The sequence below is a fragment of the Mesoplodon bidens genome (assembly GCF_964165515.1).
Source record: "Mesoplodon bidens genome assembly, chromosome: 1".
NCBI classification, from domain to species: Eukaryota; Metazoa; Chordata; class Mammalia; order Artiodactyla; family Ziphiidae; genus Mesoplodon; species Mesoplodon bidens.
The window spans coordinates 220,347,491-220,369,185 of record NC_138176.1 but is presented as its reverse complement, the minus strand read 5'-3'; the positions used below and the strand labels follow the sequence as shown (position 1 = coordinate 220,369,185).

Sequence of the window (21,695 nt, the reverse complement as noted above, 5' to 3'; positions counted from 1 at the left end):
GTACAGAAACTAATTTGGAGAAAATTTTTGATATAGTGTAAGATTAATGCTCTAGGTATATATACATATAAACTCTTCTTCAATAACAAAATAACAGAATAACTCACGGTTGATTTGGGACTGATTTTCTGTGGCTTATAACTGACATTTAAAACTGGTACTTCCCCTGCAAAGTAATGCAAATAAATAAGACACTGAAAATGGTCCAGATCTTTAAAGTTTACTATGTGGAACAGAGTAAAAAGACTCAATATTACAATAGTACCTCCTTCATCAGGTTTAAGTCTCCCAGCAAGCATTCTGATAAATGTCGTTTTACCAGTACCTGGCAACACAACATACAAGAAATTGACTTGAAAGATGCTTCACATTTACAGTAAATCACTAATGTACTACTGGGTTTTAGCTGAGAAATTAGTTTTGAACAAATACACTGACACTACTGAATTCTGAAGGTTATATAGAAAAATACTTGAACTTTCATGATTCATCTCTCAAGTATCATTCTAAACTAATTAGGAGGAATATAGACTATTTAAAGCTTATGACGGCCATTTTAACAAACAGTGGGTCTATAAAGTCTTGGGTTAGTTCTTGAAAGACTTATTGAGCTAAAATATCAATGCACACAATTTATTAAGACAGGACAATAATTGTTATGATTGATACCATCATCATAAAGGCCAGTTACATGAAATATTTAACTGCAACCAAGCTCAAAATTCCTGTTAACTAAAAACTGATACATTGCAACAAGCTTCATAAAAATTTTTTTCTTCTCCAGTTTTGTAAGCTGTAAGTACACCATTCAAATCTTTTTCTAAAAATCATGAAAGCAATACCAGATATTTGGCACTCAAATTCATCTCATAACTATATTTATGATGATAATCTATTACACTAAAAAGTGTTGGTAATACAACTATTTACAAAGTTAGATTAGCCTAAATTTAAATTAAGAAAGGTTCCAAGTGGAGGAATGCAAGGAAAACATTTTAAACTAGACTGTTTCAGAACCAACAATTTATCCTTTCCTTCCTAGTCAGTTTCTAAGATGAATAAGTGCTATTCATATCAATTTATACATAGAAAAACCAACTTAGAAAAAATCTTATTCTCACTGAAGGTTATGAAAACAAAATAAGAAATATGAACTCGATTAAATGACAGATTATATCATACATTGTCACAAAATGTGAACTACACTGAGAAATGTAGGAATTCAATCCAGCTCCCAGACGTATAACTGAGTCAAAGTTTTTCACAGAGTAATTAACACTCAGTTACTGGATAAACAGAACAAACTTCCGAATATCACAAAATAAGGAAAACTTACCATTTTCCCCCAACATCACCATGATTTCAGAATCTGTAAACTCTCCAGCTACAATTGCTAGCTCAAACTCTCCCATCTTTTTCTTCATTCCGGGATATTTATACATACACATCTTTTTAACTTCTTCTTCATTTGCTGTCTCAGCTACTTTAAAAACAAGTGATGCATCTCTGAATCTCAAGTTTTCTGTTGGAACGTAGCCATCCAAAAAAATGTTTATGCCTGTTGGAAAGTCATTGAAATAAATTAGTAAAGATCACTTAAAGACTAAACTTTTTCCACAAAAAATAAATGATCATATAAAAGCTAAAACCCTAGGCTCTCTTGTGAGCAATCTATGCATAGATTTAAATTTCTGTGCATTTACAGCATGCAGTGCGACAACAGTGTTTCATGTACCTAATGCCAAGTTTAAATAATTCATGCATGCCTATATACACAAAGCATAACTTTTCATTAGTACATGATTTTTATAAGATTTTTTCCATCAGATTTTATGTGAAAGCCTATGATGCCATTTCTTCTGTATTTTAAAATAAAAAATTGTAATTTTTCTCTACAAATTGACAAGTAGATAAAATGGAATATTTTCAGATTGACATAAAATAAATTAAAATAGTTCAAGCAATAATTTTTTAAAGACGATTTCAGTTACGAATATTCATTTTCATGGGAGACATAACCATATGCTGAAGCTATGATTTACTGTATTTGTTTTCAGATTAACTTCGCAGGTTTGAAAGAAATTTATAATAACAAACTAATTTCATTAACCTTTTTCTGGCTTCACTGTACAAACACCATTATCTAAACAGATTTTAATAACTGAAAGTAAACTAACATACTGTACATGAAAATTCCTCCATACTGAAGTTGTTAAGAACCACAATGGCAGGTGCACAGAAATGGAAAAGTGGATTATTTGGGAAACAGTGAAGAGATCTGTTTTTAAAGTGTTTACTATTTATAAGAGAAGGACAGTAGGTGAAGTTTCAGAAGGTCTTGAAAGAAAGTCTAAGGATATTATTCATGTCATCTGCAATTAAGAACCACATCTAGGCCTTTTCAGCCTAGAACACAGGTGTTCAACAAATATTTATTGACAGAATAAATAGATGTTTATTCTGCCCAAATTAGCATTTTTATATCTTAAACTATTTAAAAATTACAAATGTGGGGTTAAAAAGATTAAAACCAAAAATTAAATAAAAATATAAACTTGAAGGAACCTTAGTGGCCATTTAGTCCAAGTGCCTAATTCATCAGGTAAGAAAATGAAAGCTCAGAGAAGTGACTTTGTGGAAAAAACACTAACAAGTCAGCTTTATACATTAATACTGCAACGTCTCTCTTGCCAATTTAAAAATGAGTTCAAGCTAAAATTCCTTTACAGTTCATAAAGAGCTTTTACATATAATGTGTTAATTTCAGTATATTAAAGGAGAGCAGAAAGATTAAGTGCAGTTTGTTACTTGAATTGTTTTAACAGATAGGGTACATTAAAAACCTCACCAGGAACTACTTCTTGGCATAGGCTTTAGACATGGCATCTATAAATGGAATTATGAAAAGTGATTGCCAGGTACCCATGTCATTATCATCAATGCGATTCTAGAACTACTTTAGGCAGAGTAGGTATTCAATAAATACTTGCTAACTGAGGAGAATAAAACATTAATTGCTTCTGATATCATCTCTTAAGACTACTGGAAAGAAAACTGGGCAATCTCACAAATTTTCCCTTAAAATACCTACCTATCTCAAATGTATAGATAGGGACGTGAGAGCAATTCCTTCCCCACACCTTAAACTATTTATACACTTTTTATAAATTAAAGAAGATACCACCGCCTTTCTATGCAGAGTATGATGCAATATAATTTCTTTCTCCAAAAGTTTCTTAGGTAACTCAAAAGCAATCTCTTTGAAGAGACAACTTAAAAAAAAAAAAAAAAGAGCCTGTTCAACCTAGGGAGCTATAAGGAAGGCTACATGAACAACTATTCTTGTAGAATATGGTATTTTTTCAAGATATGGACTAAGTAGTTCTTTTAGGTGTTCTAGATTGCCAGCTTAAGGCATAGCTGGAGAGAAGAAATGTAGAAAAGTAAAAATAGGAATGAGGAAGCAGTGAAGGGGAACAGGAAGGAAATTAAAAGGAAGAAGGTGTATGAGGCAGAGAGTGCACTGATTCTGTTTCAAGAGCCACTTAGTGGTAGGCTAGTTTTTACTTTTGCCTAACTTGCTTAGGGAAGAGACATGGAAAAGAGACCAGAGAGTCCCTCTTTCCTCAAAGTAGAAGGAATAAGTGAAAATACACTTACTAAGCTATTTTATTAGAATTTTAGTCACTTACTAGACTATAATATACTTAACTATCTTATTAGACTTTTGTATAGTCTTAGTTTCACAAACTTAGGATACAGATTACAGATAAATTTGAAACATGAAAACAAGATGAGCACTAAAAGAATTTTAAGAGTTTTCCTACTAGTATTGGCCCGTCAAAGATAAAGCTGAACGTGACAAGTAGTACAGTGATGCTGCAGAGGCCAAAATATAAAAGAAACTTTTAATATAGCAAATAAATAGTGAAATTGATAAGAGCATTTTTACCCACAACAAAAACTTCTACAAAAAAGACACAGGTTATGTTTAACAACTGATGTATATAACCTTATATATGTATACTCTATTGCGAGATTAAATTCCTTAAGGCCAGAGTTTTGGATAAGTAATATGACAGCAACACTTAACTACTTAGCATCAACAGCAATACATTTTCTAAGCATTAGAGTGAAAGAGAATACAGCATTGTGACAAGTTTTTCAAGTTACCTTCTCTTACACTAAAAGGCATAGTGACAACACCATAAGCACTTGGTACGCCATATAAACAGCAGATGAAGTCAGACAGATAGTCTAATACACTTAGATCATGCTCCACCACAATGATATATCTGAAAATCAATATAGATTTTTATTTTAAAATGTAATATGATATATATAATTAAAATTATATTTAATTATAATGAAAACTTTCACATAGTTTTTAAAAAAAACTACAGTGTAAATTTCAGGAAGATAGATATATTTAAAAAAAACTAACCGTAAAGACCATATTAAGCATAAGTTATAAAACATTTTAAGACTCATTATCAACGTTCGTATTTCAAATTGTTTTCCTAAACTAAAAGAAAAAACTTAACATGAAATAGTGTATGAATATATGAAATAAATGTTTTGCTAATAAAAAACATATTTTAAAATAAACTTTACAAAGCAGAAACAATTATAATAGATTTAAATCAGACCTATTCTAAATTGTTTATTATGCTCTTCAACTTATGCATTATACCCTTCTACTTGTCCTGTCTCATGCTAGCTGTAGTAAGGAATGCACAGAGAATTCAACAGAATCCTCAACCTAAGAATTTTCACTTTAGTTGTGGAGACAAGGAATAGATATGAAACAATACCAAAAAACACTACGTTAGCAAAATGTTTTTACAGGTAATAAAAATCTACTGACGGTAAGAAAGAAAATAGGTTAGTGTGTGTAGTGGAGCACTTTATAAATGGGATGGGCTATGACATGACTTTTCAAGTGGTAAGAAAAAAGTATTGCTAGCATAGAAACTATTAGGCAAATAATAATCATAAAGCTTTTATACAGCATCTTATTCCTATTCAACTTAGCTCAAGATGTTCAAAAAGCAATGTCCTACAGACACCTAAAATTCTTTTTTTTTTAAACATCTTTATTGGAGTATAATTGCTTTACAATGGTGTGTTAATTTCTGCTTTATATAAAATTCTAATTTAATTTATCAGCTTCCTGTACAAATAAAAACCAGCCATACTTTTAGTGATGGAATCACTACTCCCATTAAAAAACAGACTCAATTTTATTTGCAACCATGTATTGTTTAAATTGTCAAGCATGTCTAATTCATTCTTTTCTTTATCTAGATTCTAATTCAGGCTGTCATTTCTATCAATATTGTTATAGGCTTTTAACAAACCTCATTTTCTTCAGGTCCCCAGATGTGGCTCTCAGTTCCAAATGAAACACATAACATCTTCAGACTTTAAGACCTTCCAAAACTTTAGCTACTATAGATCTTCCTCAATTTACAAGGTTACACCCTGATAAACCCTTCATAATTTGAAAATGCATTTAATATGCCTAATCTAACAAACATCATACTTAGCCTAGCCTACCTGAAATGTGCTCAGAACACTTATATTAGCCTACAGTTGGGCAAAATCATGTAACATAAAGCCTATTTTATAATAAAGTGTTGAGTGTCTCATGTAATGTACTGAATACTGTACTGAAAGTGAAAAACAGAATGGTTGTAAGGGTACCAGCTGTTTACCCTCGTGCTCACGTGGCTGACTTGAAGCTGTGGCTTGCTGCCGTTGCCCAGCATGGCGTGCATTAGAAGACAATATCGTACTGCCTATCGCCAGACCAGGAAAATATCAAAATTCAAAATTTGAAGTACAGTTTTTTACTGAATGTGTATTGCTTTCACAATATTGTAAAGTCAAAAAATTGGTCAACTGAACCACAGCATCTGTATTTCTTTTATTTCATTTATATATAGGACACACTGAAAAATGGCTCTTCCCTTGTTTCCTGAATAATCTACCCTTCTATCCCTGTGTGTCTAAGGGTGGTCTATCATCTCAATGGTCTAAAATCCTGCCTAAAATCCTCACCTGCTGAAATGCCACATAACCCTTTCATGGTTCACCTCCAATTCTACCTCCAGTAGGAAACACCCTTCTTAATATGCAAATAAACTTTTGCCCACTGTTGAACATGGTGAGCATCAATAAAAATGGCAAATCACCCAACTGGGCCAATACTTATCCTGCCTTGGTATCTTTATTGGCAACGTTCCATTATTTGGAATAATTCTCTGCTTTTTTACCATTAAAATCTTCAAGGCCCAGTATAAGGCAGCATAGTTATTATCTAGTGGCTTTTAATGTGCTTTGAAAAGAAGAAAAAAATAAGTCACACCTCCTGCCTTCCCTACTTTCAAATGGAGCTTATGCAGAAGTCCAAAATGTTAAAAAAGATTGAGGGGAGCCACTCTATTTTCTGAGGGTTTGGGAAGAAACAATAATCTGCAGCATGAGAAATCTATGCTATGAAAATTTACACCCTAATTTTGGGTTATCTGTTGTTTTTTTTTTTTTTTTTTTTTTTTTTTTTGCGGTATGCGGGCCTCTCACTGTTGTGGCCTCTCCCGTTGCGGAGCACAGGCTCCGGACGCGCAGGCTCAGCGGCCATGGCTCACGGGCCCAGCCGCTCCGCGGCATATGGGATCCTCCCGGACCGGGGCACGAACCCGTATCCCCTGCATCGGCAGGCGGACTCTCAACCACTGCGCCACCAGGGAGGCCCTATCTGTTGTTTTTTAATCTTCCTCTCGCATTACTGTTCCCCTCTCTAATCCATCCTCTATTTCTTGTTGTTTATCGGAGGATATGATCTTCAAAATCTTTTTACAGCATTAAAGACTGAATGTATGCGTTGATATGTTGTATAATTTCAGGATGCAGATACACTTCCTGTAACTTTTTATTATCAGTCTATCACTACAAAGAGATTATTTTGACCCTATACCTATAAAAATGAGACCCAGGACATCTGAGAAAATGTCTAACAATAATTTTCTTCACTTTGTCAATCTAACCTGATTTGGCATGTTATCCCTTTTACAACTATGGTTACTGCCCTCTCATAATATAGAATGTAGTGATTTGGCTGAATATTGAAATACATGTCACCTGGTTGTAAATTATTACCCTTTTAGCTTTTTTATTATGGTTAAAGCATTATATAGTATTAAAAAATATGTGTAAATGTAGATAGTATCTATGATATTCATTTCAGTAAAACAAAGGAATATAAAAATGTTTTATAAAAAGGTATTAGGGTTGAGGGGCTTCCCTGGTGGTGCAGTGGTTGAGAGTCCGCCTGCTGATGCAGGGGACACAGGTTCGTGCCCTAGGTCTGGGAGGATCCCACATGCCGCGGAGCGGCTGGGCCCGTGAGCCACGGCCGCTGAGCCTGCGCGTCCGGAGCCTGTGCTCTGCAACGGGAGAGGCCACAACAGTGGGAGGCCCGCGTACCGCAAAAAAAAAAAAAAAAAAAAGGTATTAGTGTTGAGAACTACTGACTTGACTGCTTGTGTATTCTTTAATTTACCTTATCCTGAAGTCCCTGAATATTGGGACATTTTATACTCTTACTTCCCCCAAAGAGGCTATCATAATGCCCTGGTCTATATATGAAGTGAAAATTATGGCTACGGTTTGGCTCAACTAAGACTCTCTCTTTACCACTGATATTCCAAGTTTTACTTCAAGGTACGTACATGGATCATTTGCTCCTTAAATCTATGGAGTCAAGTTTTCCAATTCTGGAAAATACCCAGCCATGACCTTTTCATAGCTTTATTTTTCAGACTCCTATTAAGATATATGTAAAGCATCTTCTCATTCTATTCTCTCTTATCCCATTCTCCATGTCTCTGAATCTCCCTTCTGTATTTCAATCTCATTCTCTCTCTGCTGTATTCTGGTAGCTTGCTCAGACCAACTTTTCAAGTTTCTCACACTCTTTTCTGTTGTACCTAACCTGTCTAATGTGTCCAGTGAGTTTTCAATGTCATGACTATACTTTTAATTTCTAGATTTGTTTGGGTTTTTTAAACATTTACTTGTTGCTTTTTTGTAGTAGCATATTCTTAGAATTTTAAATCTTCATGTTTTATTTTAAATATTTTACAGTCTCTTTGAGAATATCACTCGAAGTTCCTGAAAGTCTAAATCCTGCTGTTTGTTGTATCTACTGACTCATTTGTAGACAGTTTCCTCCTATCATTTATAACCCTGGGCTTAAAGCTCTTGAGTCTTTACCTGTAGAAATCCTGTGTGACCAGGGTTGAGGGCATATGCTTCCCGAGTGGTTTTATATGTTTCATCTAGGTACCATAGAACTAAAGATTCTAGGGCCCTCTTGTTATGTTACTTTAACATGGATGGTTCTTAGACTCCCCTGATCACATAAATTTCAATTCCATATCCATGTGAGCTGCCAGTCCCTAAAGAGATCTGAAGGGGAGCCAGCCCTCCATTTCCAAGGATCTCAGTGAGTGACAGGTATATGTTTCCTTGACATCCTCCTGTGTTTGCTCTTTTGCTGAGAAAGCAGTCGTTTGAGTGTCCCGGCATTTTGTGTGATAATTCAATACAAGGCCTTGCTTCTTGCCCCCAAGTGGCTGTTAAAGCTCAAGACTTACTACAGAGACAAGCAACGTCCCCTCAAGAAAGGCTTCATCCTTGTTTTTCCCCTGTAATTTACAGTTCTCTCTTTGGTTTTTTGATCCCTAGGGATTTCTCTTGCTCTCTTGTAAGATCAGCTATGAATTAAATCAGCTACTAAAGAGAGGAACAGAAAAAAGCCTTGGGTTCTTGCCATATCATAAACTTGAAACCTAGAAATAACTAGCTTTTCTGACCTTAAAACATCTTCATCTGCAAAATGGGAATACCACCTAAAGATTCTTACTTACAAGATTACTGAGGCGCAAATGAGATAATGGATATAAAAACTCTGCAAACTACAAAAGCACCCTACAGAATGTTGTGATTACTTAACAGAAGTTTTTAAGAACTCCCTTGTGCTCAGTAAGACCTGGGTAACCCGAATTACTCTGTTCTAAAACTGTGTGTATGAGTGACATATCCATTTGAGGATCTGGTAAAAGTTAAGGATCTGCTTCCCAGAAATCCATACATATATGCCAAAATTTGCGTATCACTACAGAGTATTCTTAGGCTCCCTGGAAACAGGTATGGTAGTAAATGGATCTTGCATTAAGAATCTCTTTTCTAGACAGAGGAAGGTAAGTTCAAGCGATAGCTCCAAAAACCAAGATGGAAAACACGCACATGTATGTGACATGGATGGTCCCAGTGTTTAAACTTTAGACATCTGTGAAACTCCTCAAACAGAACAGCACAGGCATATACCAAATCTGTACTTACCTATCTGGATTTATGAGAGATCGTATAGTAATAGCAGCCTTTAAACGCTGCTTGACATCTAGGTAACTAGAAGGTTCATCAAACATGAAACTATGAAAAAGAAAAGCAAACATAAGTAATTTGAGAGGCAAGTAAGATAAAATTCTATCTTGAATGTTATTTTAAAGCACTGAGATACGGTTTCTGATCTAACAACAACAAAAACCCCCTTATAATAATAAGGAGCCCACCCCGTAATGGTAAACATTTCTGTATTCTGTTCCTAAGTAGAAGGAAGAAAATAAAGTACGAAAGGCAGGATTGCATATCAAGTCTGGGGAGAGACTCCTAGATTAGTCTAACTTACAAACTGTTATCTCCTCATGAAAAATATTCTGATATATTCCGAAGTAATTCAGAGGGCTCTCTTAATTGGCTAAAGTCGGTTGCACTAAAGCAAACAGAGTTTTTGGAAAAGAGGGCTCTGCCCAGAATGACAGAATACTTTATGGAGAAAAACTAGCCTGCATTGGATGCCAGAGTAGAAGTATGGAAAAAGATGAGAGCAAAAAATATCTGGGAGAAGAGAGGCATTACAAGGTAGAAAGGAAACCCGCCTTTTTCACTTCTTTCTTCTCTCTCACATGGCAAGCCACCCTGATTTAGGATAACCTAAAAGACCTGATTTTCCACTTGAGCTATGGAAAACCTTGCCGGCCTGGTAGGAGAGCCTCATCTTAAAAAAATGTCCTTCTTAACGTATAAAGAGAGTTTACAAAATAAACAGCTGACTTCAGATTAAAGAGCTCTAGAACCCGTAAGTTGTAAGGTACTTACCTAAACGAATTTTTTACCCCTGATGGAATAACAGGGAAATGGGCAATGGATGCACAACTGCTTCAACATCTGACCTCAAAGTTAGAACATTAGATACTCTTTCTATTAATTTCTCTCAAACCACTGCTCTATTAGCAGCATTATAAATAAAAACTCTAAAGTAAGGATAAGATTTACAAAAAGTATAAAGTAACCTACATATCAGCTTTCTGTATACAAACGACAGCACAGGCAAATCTCTGCAACTCTCCTCCTGAAAGATCTTCAACATTGCGTTCTTTTAGATGGGTTAAATCTACAAAGAACATAGAGGCATTGTGTTCAATGTTATTTTATTTTACCTCTTCAAGGTAAAATGTATATTGCAAATCATTCTGCATTTGAATATTTCTGTTGAAAATACGACAACTACTAGAGATTTTTCCATGTATTTCAGTAATCCATATAAAGATACCTATCTTTATGAGTTAAGTTCAGGGCCTATTAAAACACATACACAAAATAAAGACTTACCGAGCTGCTGACATACAATTGCTTGTGTCTTTGTTTCATCTTTTCGGTCCAAAATACAACCCACTGTCCCCTGCCATAATATATCAGAAATACTATTATTTTCCTTCAATACTAAAATTCCTTCACTATTAAAAAGAGTCACAAAATAAAACAAGTTTACTTTGATTTATCTTTTATATGTCCACCAATATTTGTAATACCCACTAAATTTCTCCTAAAAAGCAACTGACCTTTGCAGCCTTGGGAATCTGGTCCACATACTGAGGTTTGATAATGGCTTTTAGGTCATCTTCAAGAATCTTGGTAAAGTAATTTTGCAATTCAGATCCACGGAAGTAAGTCAAAATTTCTTGCCAATCAGGTGGGTCCTAGAAATATATGTATAATTTTCTGAATTTAATAATACAATTGCAAAGAGGATGAATGTTATACAAAATAGAACACATATCCAAACAGAATACCTCTGCTTCTAAGATAATATTAGAGGTGGATTTAATTTCAAATCAAGAAAACACCAACTCATAACAGTTTATGAAAGCTGAGAATTATCAGTTAAGCAGCACTAACAGATTTTACCTAAAAAGGAGTTTCATTTATAGTTTCTCAGCATTAATTCCTCAAATAATCTTGAAAATAAGAACATTAAAAAATAAAATCACACATACTCTCTCCTTCATAGCCTTATAAAACTGAACTAAGATATTCATTTTTATAAGGTGGTAATACATACATCATATTTTCCAAGGTTTGGCTTTTGCTTTCCTGCTAAAATTTTTAAAGCAGTTGACTTTCCAATACCATTAGTTCCAACTAATCCTAAAACTTCACCCGGACGAGGAATAGGCAACCTGTCATAAGTGTACAAAAATAATAAGACAACTCAGACTTATGTAGCAAAAGCGACGTAATACCAGAATGATGTATTTTAATGCGCTTGCACTCCACACACATTCATTAATAAGACAAAAGAGATATATGCCAGATATTATTGGCTATTAGGAAAAAACAGCAGCCAAGATTAACTTAAACTGTTGTTAGAAATGCATCCATGACTAATATCACTCCAAATTTTATTTATTCAACTTTCACTCAAAGTCTATTCTAAAGTAACAATTTTTCTTTCCATCTAAGGCTCAGTTTTAATGTATAATAAAATGCTTTGGTAGAAAATTGCACAGCAGGTGCAACCTCACACTGTCTTTCTTTTTTTTGGCCTGCCATTTACTTACACGGAGAGAAGTGCCACATCAACCAGAAATATTCCACTTCATTCTCCCTGCTGTAGTAGGCCCCTTAAAGCTGGCAGGTTGAGGAATACCTTTTTATTAGTTAAATCTAGACTCCTAGATTCAAAATATTAGTGTTCAGCAGATTAAAAACCTCAAAGAACGTGTCATTAACAATATATGTCGAAGTCCAGAGTAATATTCTCTGTAGGTTATGAGATTAATAGATAAATAAAATCAAGATGAGTTCCCCTAAAAGTATTTTGGGGATAAGGATATTATCAACAACAGTGATTCTCACCCCCAATTGTACATTAGAATCACTGGGAGCCTTTTCAACTTACTAAGGTCCAGACTGTACATCCAGAGATAAGATGTAATTCAACTGGGCTGAAACTACCTGGGCATTAGTAGTTTTAAAAAGACCCTCAGGTAATTTTAATGTTAGCTAGAATGAACCACTGACATATACAATATGATTCTGCATGATGTTATAATACTATATTTTGCTTTAGTGGATGTAAAAGTTAATACCACTTTTTTTCCAGTTTTGTTATTTCTCTCAAAATTCCAAATGGATTTACTCTTGACTGAAGTAAAGAAGAATGTTGACTTGGAAATATACCTGTGAAGCTTGAAGGCGTTGGCACAATATCGATGTGTTGTTTCTTTTTCCAAGTTGCTTGGTAAATTGACAATTGATAAGGCGCCAAAGGGGCACTTCTGTTATTTAAAGTAAAGAATTAGTTTTCTGTTAATTTTTAGAAATATAGGCATGACTAAAATGAACAGATGAAGAAATTTTTATAATTTATCTTCCAAAAGTGGGAGTTTCACACAGACGTAAAGTATTGTTTCATTTCCTATCCTTTGCTTAAAAATGTTAAGTTCCTTGAAGGCAAGAATCATATCTAATAATTCTGTATTCCCCCTAGTGACTGGTATAATCCTGGACATTTAATGTGTTTAATACTTACCGAAAAACCTTACAGAACTGGAGGCTTTTGTATGAGAAGGTTAAGAGCAAGATAAAACACAGTTATTGAGCATACAGTTCCATATTCAGTCAATGAGAAATGCCTTCCCTTTATCTCCTTCTTCCTGTCTCCGTATGCTTCATTTTCTACCTTGTAAAGTCCTTTAAGGTCATGGATTGTACCTTTCTTGGTCTATTTATGTCCCAACAACAGCTAGCATAGTATTTGCACAGAGCAAGGACTAATGTCTTTCCATTGTGATTTGTAACCATCCCATACGAAAAAGATACTTCATGTTCCAATTCAGAAAATTCAATTAAAAAAAAAACAACCTCATTGAAAAACTTATTCAAATGATAAGTGACTATCAATCAGATAAATGCCCAAGGAACAAGAATGGCAAGAATTGGAAGGTGATTTAAGAGTGGTAACGTGGCTAGAAAAATTTCTCAGAAGTACAGACAACTATAGAGGTACAACCAAAGAGTATAACCTCAGATTAGAAATCTGTTTGGCAGAACTGTTCAATGAGCTCAGGGGACTAATTCAAGTCTCTGTATATATAGATTTCAGGGAGTTCCCATTTCCTAAGTTACAAGAACATAGAGGTTTAAAAAACAAAACTCTTGTTTGTTTTCTAGCAAAATAATCACCAACCTTTAACAAAAATTATTAATTCTTTACACGAGATTTTTTTTGCAAATGGAATTACCTCCATTTACAAAATCCTCTATTACTCCATCAATGTACATAAAATGCTTACAGGCTGGAAGTAATTTAAACTTCTCATAATCTACAAAGAAAAAAATAGCCACATTGCTCATATATGTGGTGCATTACAAGTATCTTGTGTTCAGGGGGTATACACAACCCGCCCCTCCCCCAAACAATTCATCACATCAGTTTCTTTTCAGCCACTGAAGTGCATACCCCAAATTCTGGAATCTCATTTTTCTATAGCAGTGAGGAAAGAAAATAAAATCGAATATATTGTTCAAAATAATATTTCCACCACCCAAAACACTGGCAGGCAAATAATAAAAGATTAGTAAGTATTTGCTGGAAGAAATATCTCCTGTTTATATTTTCAAAACAAGGAAAAACGCTTTCAGGTACCAAGCTTGGTACTTCTGGATACTTAATGGAGGATTCAGAAACCAATGTAGGGAGGGAGGGAGACGCAGGAGGGAGGGGATGTGGGAACAGATGTATATGTATGACTGATTCACTTTGTTGTAAAGCAGAGACTAATAAAAAAAAAAAAAGAAGAAAAAAAAAGAAACAGATCCAACATGGACTCAGATTTTGTTCTTCCCTGTTACAGTAACTCCTTAGGTGATAACATTCCTTCCTTAATCTTATAAGGGATCACAATGATCACTACTCACCTTTTTGGACTATGTAAACTGTCAATATATTACTTTGACGTATAGCCCTTCGATGTATATCGTTTGTCTCAAAAACTTATATGACTGCGCTTTGACCTCTAACAGGTGGAACAGTCCTCAGAGCTTTCTGAAAGACTGTATCCTGGGTTATAGTCCTCAGGTTGGCTCAAATAAAACTATTTCTTTCTTAAAAAAAAAAAAAAAAAAAAAAAAAAAGAAACCAATGTAAAATACACGAACCTTATTAGAAAAAATAACAGGTGGTATCCATATTTTGGGAAATCTCCTTTCTAAAATATATTATCTGTAAATAAAAATAACTAATTTGAGAACTTTATACACTGGCTCCTAAGTATCTTTTATGAACTAAAGTTGGAAATCCACCATTCTTTAGTAAAATGCCCTATTCAAACCATTCAATATAACAAAAACTGAGGTATTTTGAAAAATTACACTATTGGGATAAATCCAACAATAGAAGAATGTATAACACAGCAAAAGCAGTACTTAAGGATTAGTTTAAATTAAAAAAATTTTTGGCTGTGTCCATTTTTATTTAAAAGTGTGAATTTAAAATTAAACACAGGGACTTCCCTGGTGGCGCAGTGGTTAAGACTCTGCGCTCCCAAGGCAGGAGGCCCAGGTTTGTTCCCTGGCCAGGGAACCGGACCCCACATGCATGCCGCAACTAAGAGTTTGCATGCCACAACTAAGGAGCCCTCGAGCCGCAGCTGAGGAGCCCTCGAGCCGCAACTAAGACCCGGCACAGCCAAATAAATAAATGAAATAAATAAATGAAAAAAATAAAATTAAACACAGACTTGAAAAAAATGTATGTAATATGACTCACATTTTTTGTATTTATATTTCAAAAAAGTTCTGGTAAAGACTTGGAGAATGTCCTTCTCATAAAAGGGTGAAAAAAAACTAATTTTGGTTGGAAATGGCTTTACGAAGTTGCATACAGCAAAGATAACTTTTATTTTATTATTATTTTTTAAGGGTAACTGTTAAGTGGGGTGGTTAATTAATTGAAAAAGCAATAATAATATTGATATAAGAACACTATTTTTCTGAATTTGTATTCTTTATTCAATGTTTTATATTTGGCTCTTTAAAAATAGTTATAATGTATTTAGAATTTTTAGATTTCATTTTTAGGTTACAAATTTGATCCAATAAATAAAATATCACTTACTTTAATACAAATACCACAACCAATACAAAGAGTTTCAGAAATCCATGCTATTTTGCTCTGGGGGACAACCTCTATGCATAATTTTCCTGGCAAAGGAAAAGATAGAATTAAGTCATTTCTCCTGATGTTCTAATTTTCTGAACACTGTTATTTCGGCAATTCTGGTTCCAAATTTCCATATAGAATCAAGTTTTCAAAAACAAAGGGCACAGAAAGAAATATAAATCAGTGCTTTGGGTAGATTACTGAACTTAACTACTTATATGAATACTCTTGTCAGGCAAGGCAGAGATGACTCTAATATGCTTATTTGTTTAATCTACTATGGGAAGAAAATATGCTAATAAAAATACGGCAGATCCTAAAACAGCTTTACTTTTAAGCTGACTGACTGAATATATAATCCATAAAATATGCCTTGAAAATGGTAATGTACACCAGATAAGGGAATGAAATACGTTAGCTAAATCAGGGAAGCTCCCCAAAGGTATGTGGACATCTAATACACAAACAAAATTAAACCTGGCATTAGGGATATTAATAATGGAATTTCTGAATAGCACGGTAGATTGTAACACATGACATCTAAATTTCCTTTTAAGATTTAGTAAGCTTATACATCACTAGTATATTTAAAGTAAAAATTATTTAGTTTAGCCCTTAAAGACTACCAACAATTCATCAATTCTGAATGGCCGTAAATTTATTTAATCTTGAAAATATAGCAAAACCTCATGAATAGTCATTCATATTAAGCTTTTTTTTTTTTTTTAAGGAGGATACTATCAAATACCAATACAAACATCTTGGCAGTCCTTTCTTCATGACTTAAAGTAACCATAGGATTTTGTAGGACAGTAAGAATCTCAGTAATTTGAACTCTGGTTTGATTTTGTATTCAATGAACTTAAACAGGATCATTTAGTCACAAAGCATTAAAAGAAATTTAGCACAAAATCTGGTCTTATTTTTACATTTTAAAGAAACCAACGGGGGAGAAAAGTATATACTAAAGCCTGGAGAACCATGAAGACAGTGTATTCCTTTTAAAACCTTCTCTTATCCTTAAATGATCCACAGAACAGCTTACCCATTCGAACCACAGGGCAACTCTTTTTGCACTCCTGCCGACACTTCTTAGGTTTACATTTGTCATGGTTGACAATAGCAATTCTTGTTAATTTATCCGCCATAATTCTAAGGAAGTAAGAATATCCAGTTCCTCTATTAAAGAAAAATTAACAAAATTATGGCATAGTCAATGCAATTAGTTAAGAGAAATAAGTCACAGGCATAAAAAGTTAGACAGGAGGAAATAAGTTACCACTATATTCAGATATTAATACCTGGAACTAGTTTAAAAAAACTAGTAAAAGCAATAAAATAATTTGGTAAGGTTGGAAAAACAAAATTTTACATATATTCCATTCATCAGAAGATTTATATAAAGAAGGAAAAAATACCACTTTCAACAGTCAGAAAAAAAAAAAAAGATCTAGGGATCAACTTAACAAGATATATATACACATGCGTGGAAACTTTCAAAATACCACTGAAAGACACAAAAGACCTGAACAAGTAGAATGACATGCTGTCTCAGTTTTCACCATAAAGAATAGTTAATATCAGAGATTTCAACCTTCCCTGAATTTATATATTTAATCCAATCTCAAGGAGAAAAAAAAAACTGAATCAGACAAATCAAATCTAAAGCTCTTATACAAAAAGAAAAGTAGTAGTAGCCAGGAAAATGGAAAAGAGCAAGGGGGAAGAGGGAACCTACACTTGACATATGAAAAAAATGATATAAGGCCTCAGAAATTGATGCTGATACCAGTGTATGAACACAGACCAATGAAACAGAATAGGAAAACTTGACATCAAAACATACATATGATAAAGGTGTTTACTTCCTCCCTCAAACTAAGCATCACTTCATGGCTTAGCCATCTGACTACAATGCACTACTGATGGAAATGGCAAACAATTATTAAGGGTGTAGCCATCATGTTGGTGAACTGGAAGAAGTAAAAACTGCTTTACCTGGGAATTTACAATATGGCCATGACGAATTTTATGTTAACAGCACTGAAATGAAAAGGAGACCAAGTAACTATATGTATATACTCACTTTTGGAGCTTTTTAAAAGTCTTTGATATTTAACAGTGCCATCAATTATGTAGTTGAGGTCAAAGTTAGCTTAATCTTTTATAATATTGGGCTTAGTGATAGACAGTAATTTTCTTAGAATGTGATTAAAGTAAGTAATTCGAAAAAGTGCCTTACTACTCCAGTTTATTCCAATATGTAATGGAAGAACCTGAAGCCAAAAGATTACTGACCAACAAAGACATTCTGTTGGCTTTTTCTATCAATGGCTGTGATCCTCTATCTAGATTTTTCTTGACAGACTGCTTCCTCTTATAGAACTCTCCAGTCCTTCCCATAACCCCTCAATATCATTAGGTTTGGAGGGGAATAAAAGATCTTGCTCCTCAGTACCGCTCCCAGACGATTCTCTCTCCTTCTCACTAAAAACAGCCACTTCTGCCTCTTAGGTCATCCACCCGCTTTAGTCATTTACCAACCATCAGATCACACCCTCCCATTCTTTGAAATTTCAGCCCTTAGCTAATGTTCACTCGAACAACTCTAGTCATAACTCTTGGTGATTTCAATATGTTCACAGATGATCCTTCTATTAACAGCCTGTCCTCTCGGTTCATTAACCTCTCTCCTCTAGTGATCTTGTCTTTCACCCTACCATAGCCACTCATTCCTTTGGTCAAATCCTTCACCTTGTCATTACAAATAACTGCATTTTTTCCATAACCTACCTTTCAAATACCCCATTCTCCAGCCACCATCCCTATCTTTTCAGTTCACCTCTCTCATACACAACAATCCAACAACCCCTTGAACTCCCCCATTCCTCAGACCTAACACAATCTCTCAATTTTACCACATTTCCACTGTCCTTCAGCTTTCTGTATCTTTGTATCTCTGTACCCACCTAAAATTCCGTTGTCAATCACTTACACCCTTATCTATAATCCTGGTTAAGCACAACTCTTCACCTGCACACATGCAGCAGAAAATGGGAAGAGAAAAAACAAAGCCATGCTGACTAGTATCATCTCAAGTGAAACTATGCCAACCAGCAACCATACTACATGTACTTCCATAGCTAAGTCCCTTTGCAAACTAACAGATATCTGCTAAGGAGAATGTTCCAACAATTCTCTCTCCTGTCTTTCACATCATCAACTATTCTTTCCACTGGCTTATTCCCATCAGCATTCAAACACTACATTATCTGACCCCATCTTCCTCCATTGCTTCATTTCTCCTTCCTTTTATAGCGAGACTACGTAAAAGAGTTGCCTATAGTCAGTGTTTCAAATTTCTTTCTAGGTATTTTCTCTGGAATCCATTCCAGCCGTTAGTGCCCATCATTCTATCAAAACAACTTGTCAGGTTATCACTGTTTCTCACATGGCTAAAGCAAATGGTTGTCAATCTTTGCTTCAGGGTCTTGGCACTTTCTGCTCCCTCTGCCTATAATGTTATTTCCCCTAGTGAGTCACATGGCTCACTCCTTCAAGTCTTTAATGTTTATTCTCAGTTGAGACTTCTCCAGCTATATTACCAAAAAATATAAACTCTCTTGTTTTATTCTTCTCCTTAGCTCTTTCTACTATATAACATAGTATATATTTCATATATATGTGCATATATGGTATACGTACACGTTTACTGTGTGTATGTATATATATGCATTTATATATTCTCTCTCTACACACACAGACAATATTTTTCCCTCTCCAAGCAGAATGTACTCCATCATGAGTGCAGGAATTTTTGTCTGTCTGTTTATCCCAGTGGCTGGACCAGTGCCTACCACATAGTAGGAGCTCAAACATTTCTGTTGAATGAAATGAGAAAATGAATTTAGACATAGTAAATCACTTTCCTGTAGGTTACAACAACTTCAGGAGTCTTGGAAGTTACCAATATTTTACAGTGACAGTTATCCACTAAAGTATATTATTGGAAAAAAAAATCACCCAAAAGGTGACTAAAATTTTATGTAATAAACAGTTACGCTGATAGGCTCACTTTACCCCTTTATAACCTTTAGAAACTGGTCCAGGCAGACCTCCTAAAGATTAGAATAAGAAGAAAATAAATGACTTTTGAACTGCTACAAAAAAGCTATCATTCTGGAAGTGACAACTCCCTAGAAACTGAAGATTCTTTAGTTAGCTATTAAAATAAAACTGGACACCATATTAATTATGGTGAATAAGCATGATGAATTCCCCTATAGGGGATAAATCTTCATTGATTTATCAATGAAACTGCTTACGTTAAAGTTTATTTCTGCCAAACTACTAAAATGTTTCACCTACTATTTCAAACCATTTAAAAAACCAAATGACTGTAAAAGGTGATTTTTATAAAATAAAAACCTACCAGAGATGGTTAATAAGCTGATTTATATTAAAAAGTGATACATTATAATGCATTTAAGAAAAATGAATACAGATTCTTTGTAGAACTGTTAATTAACAGTGTAAACACTATTATTAATTAAATTTCTATGTTAGTTTCAAGAATTGGGAAGAAAGAGCCCCTCCTTTTTTTTTCAATGAGAAAGACATAGCACATGAAAGCTTGGAGGGGAAGACTGTAGTAACTGACTCCTTGAAGATATTTCAAATCTGAAAACTGTGCTCAAAATAGGTACTCAAGGGACTTCCCTGCTGGCGCAGTGGTTAAGAATTCCCCTGCCAATGCAGGGGACACGGGTTCGATCTCTGGTGCAGGAAGATCGCACATGTTGTGGAGCAACTAAGCCAGAGAGCCACAACTACTGAGCCTGCATGCTGCAACTACTCAAGCCCGCGTGCCTACAGCCCGTGCTCCGCAACAAGGGAAGCCACCACAATGAGAAGCCCGCGCACCACAACGAAGAGTAGCCCCTGCTCGCAGCAACTAGAGAAAGCTCGCGCAGTAACGAAGACCCAACTCAGCCATAAATAAATAAACAGATATATAGATATAAAAACTTATTTAAAAAATAGGTACTCAATGACCTTCACTGTCATTATTCCAGCTGAGAGGAAAAAAGGAAGTGAGATATGGAAACCATCTGCAGTCTAAGACCAAAATTATTTTAACACCCTGTGAAAACATTTGAAAGGTTGCTGTTAACGAATGATGCTTATGTCATGTGAGATATTCTAACCTATGCTATTGCAGGTCATTAATTTTATAAAAAATGTAAGTTGGGAGTGGTGCACAACTCTGACTTCAGAGTCTTAAATTGAAGACAATTAAAAGGGACACTAAATTAATACCTGCTTTCTCCTTACCCCACCCCAGCAATTATATTAAATATTCTTCCTAAAAAAATGTTTATAGGGGAGAACAAGGCTTTTCACTAAAACGAAAACAACCCTCTTTGGTTCAGATACAGATAAGAGCCCTTGATTAACACTGACAAAGCATTATCGTCAAGCAAATGGTATAGAATGAATATACTCAGTATCACGGACAAAAGTACCGAGGACTGCAACACACATACCACTGTCATAAATGCCTAGTAAGCAGTCCTGTGGAAGAGAAGGCGAAAACCCCTCAAGCAAAACAAAACACACTGTTCTTAAGGCTACTTCTCACTCTTAAGATTTTACCGTAAAAAATGAGAAACCGGGCTTGCGTAATTTCTGGGATGTGGGAATCGGCTTTAGCCGCAGTGCCTACAATGCACGAACCACTGAAGGGAAAATAAAGGGCCTTTCAATAAAGACCTGATCTCAAGGACTTTAAGATATGATAAAGGAGAAGACGGAGAAGTCACCAAGGGGGAAAGTGCTATAAAAGCGCACCCAAAATGTTAAAGATGTTCACCTGGGAGATTATTTGAGCTAACCCTGGTTACAGCAGAGTACACGCTGCTGTGAGCACAGTGACGTCTGGCCATCATGTCTACAGACGGGGAGTGGACAAGCAGGGTTCGACTTCATGGCGGCAAAGATAATTCACTCATTCCACAATCCCCAAACGGTGGAAGAAAAGGCTTGCAAAGGTGCCAGGGGAAGAGTGGGGGTAGTAGGGGACGCTCTACGGTCTGAAGGCGGCTGTAAGATTCAGCCCTAGGGC

At 35.0% G+C, this 21,695-nt stretch overlaps 2 protein-coding genes across 3 annotated transcripts in view; one reads left to right on the top strand and one right to left on the bottom strand.

The window, feature by feature from the left end:
- ABCE1 (ATP binding cassette subfamily E member 1) overlaps window positions 1–21,695 on the bottom strand; it is a 30,422-nt gene that overhangs the window by 8,259 nt on the left and 468 nt on the right. The window contains exons 2-13 of one of the 2 annotated variants that reach the window (XM_081232956.1): window positions 16,617–16,750; window positions 15,527–15,612; window positions 12,589–12,686; window positions 11,468–11,585; window positions 10,968–11,105; window positions 10,738–10,807; window positions 10,423–10,519; window positions 9,409–9,498; window positions 4,174–4,295; window positions 1,337–1,558; window positions 266–325; window positions 108–166 (exon numbers count right to left, since the gene is read on the bottom strand). In XM_081232956.1, coding sequence (XP_081089082.1) covers window positions 108–166; window positions 266–325; window positions 1,337–1,558; window positions 4,174–4,295; window positions 9,409–9,498; window positions 10,423–10,519; window positions 10,738–10,807; window positions 10,968–11,105; window positions 11,468–11,585; window positions 12,589–12,686; window positions 15,527–15,612; window positions 16,617–16,719 — 1,263 coding nt within the window. In that variant the 5' untranslated portion in view covers window positions 16,720–16,750. The remainder of the gene's footprint in view (window positions 1–107; window positions 167–265; window positions 326–1,336; window positions 1,559–4,173; window positions 4,296–9,408; window positions 9,499–10,422; window positions 10,520–10,737; window positions 10,808–10,967; window positions 11,106–11,467; window positions 11,586–12,588; window positions 12,687–15,526; window positions 15,613–16,616; window positions 16,751–21,695) is intronic. The other variant, XM_081232957.1, reaches the window with a different exon arrangement.
- ANAPC10 (anaphase promoting complex subunit 10) overlaps window positions 16,763–21,695 on the top strand; it is a 225,149-nt gene continuing 220,216 nt past the window's right edge. Inside the window, exon 1 of the mRNA XM_081232970.1 lies at window positions 16,763–21,621. The gene's annotated coding sequence lies outside the window, so the exon portion shown is untranslated. The remainder of the gene's footprint in view (window positions 21,622–21,695) is intronic.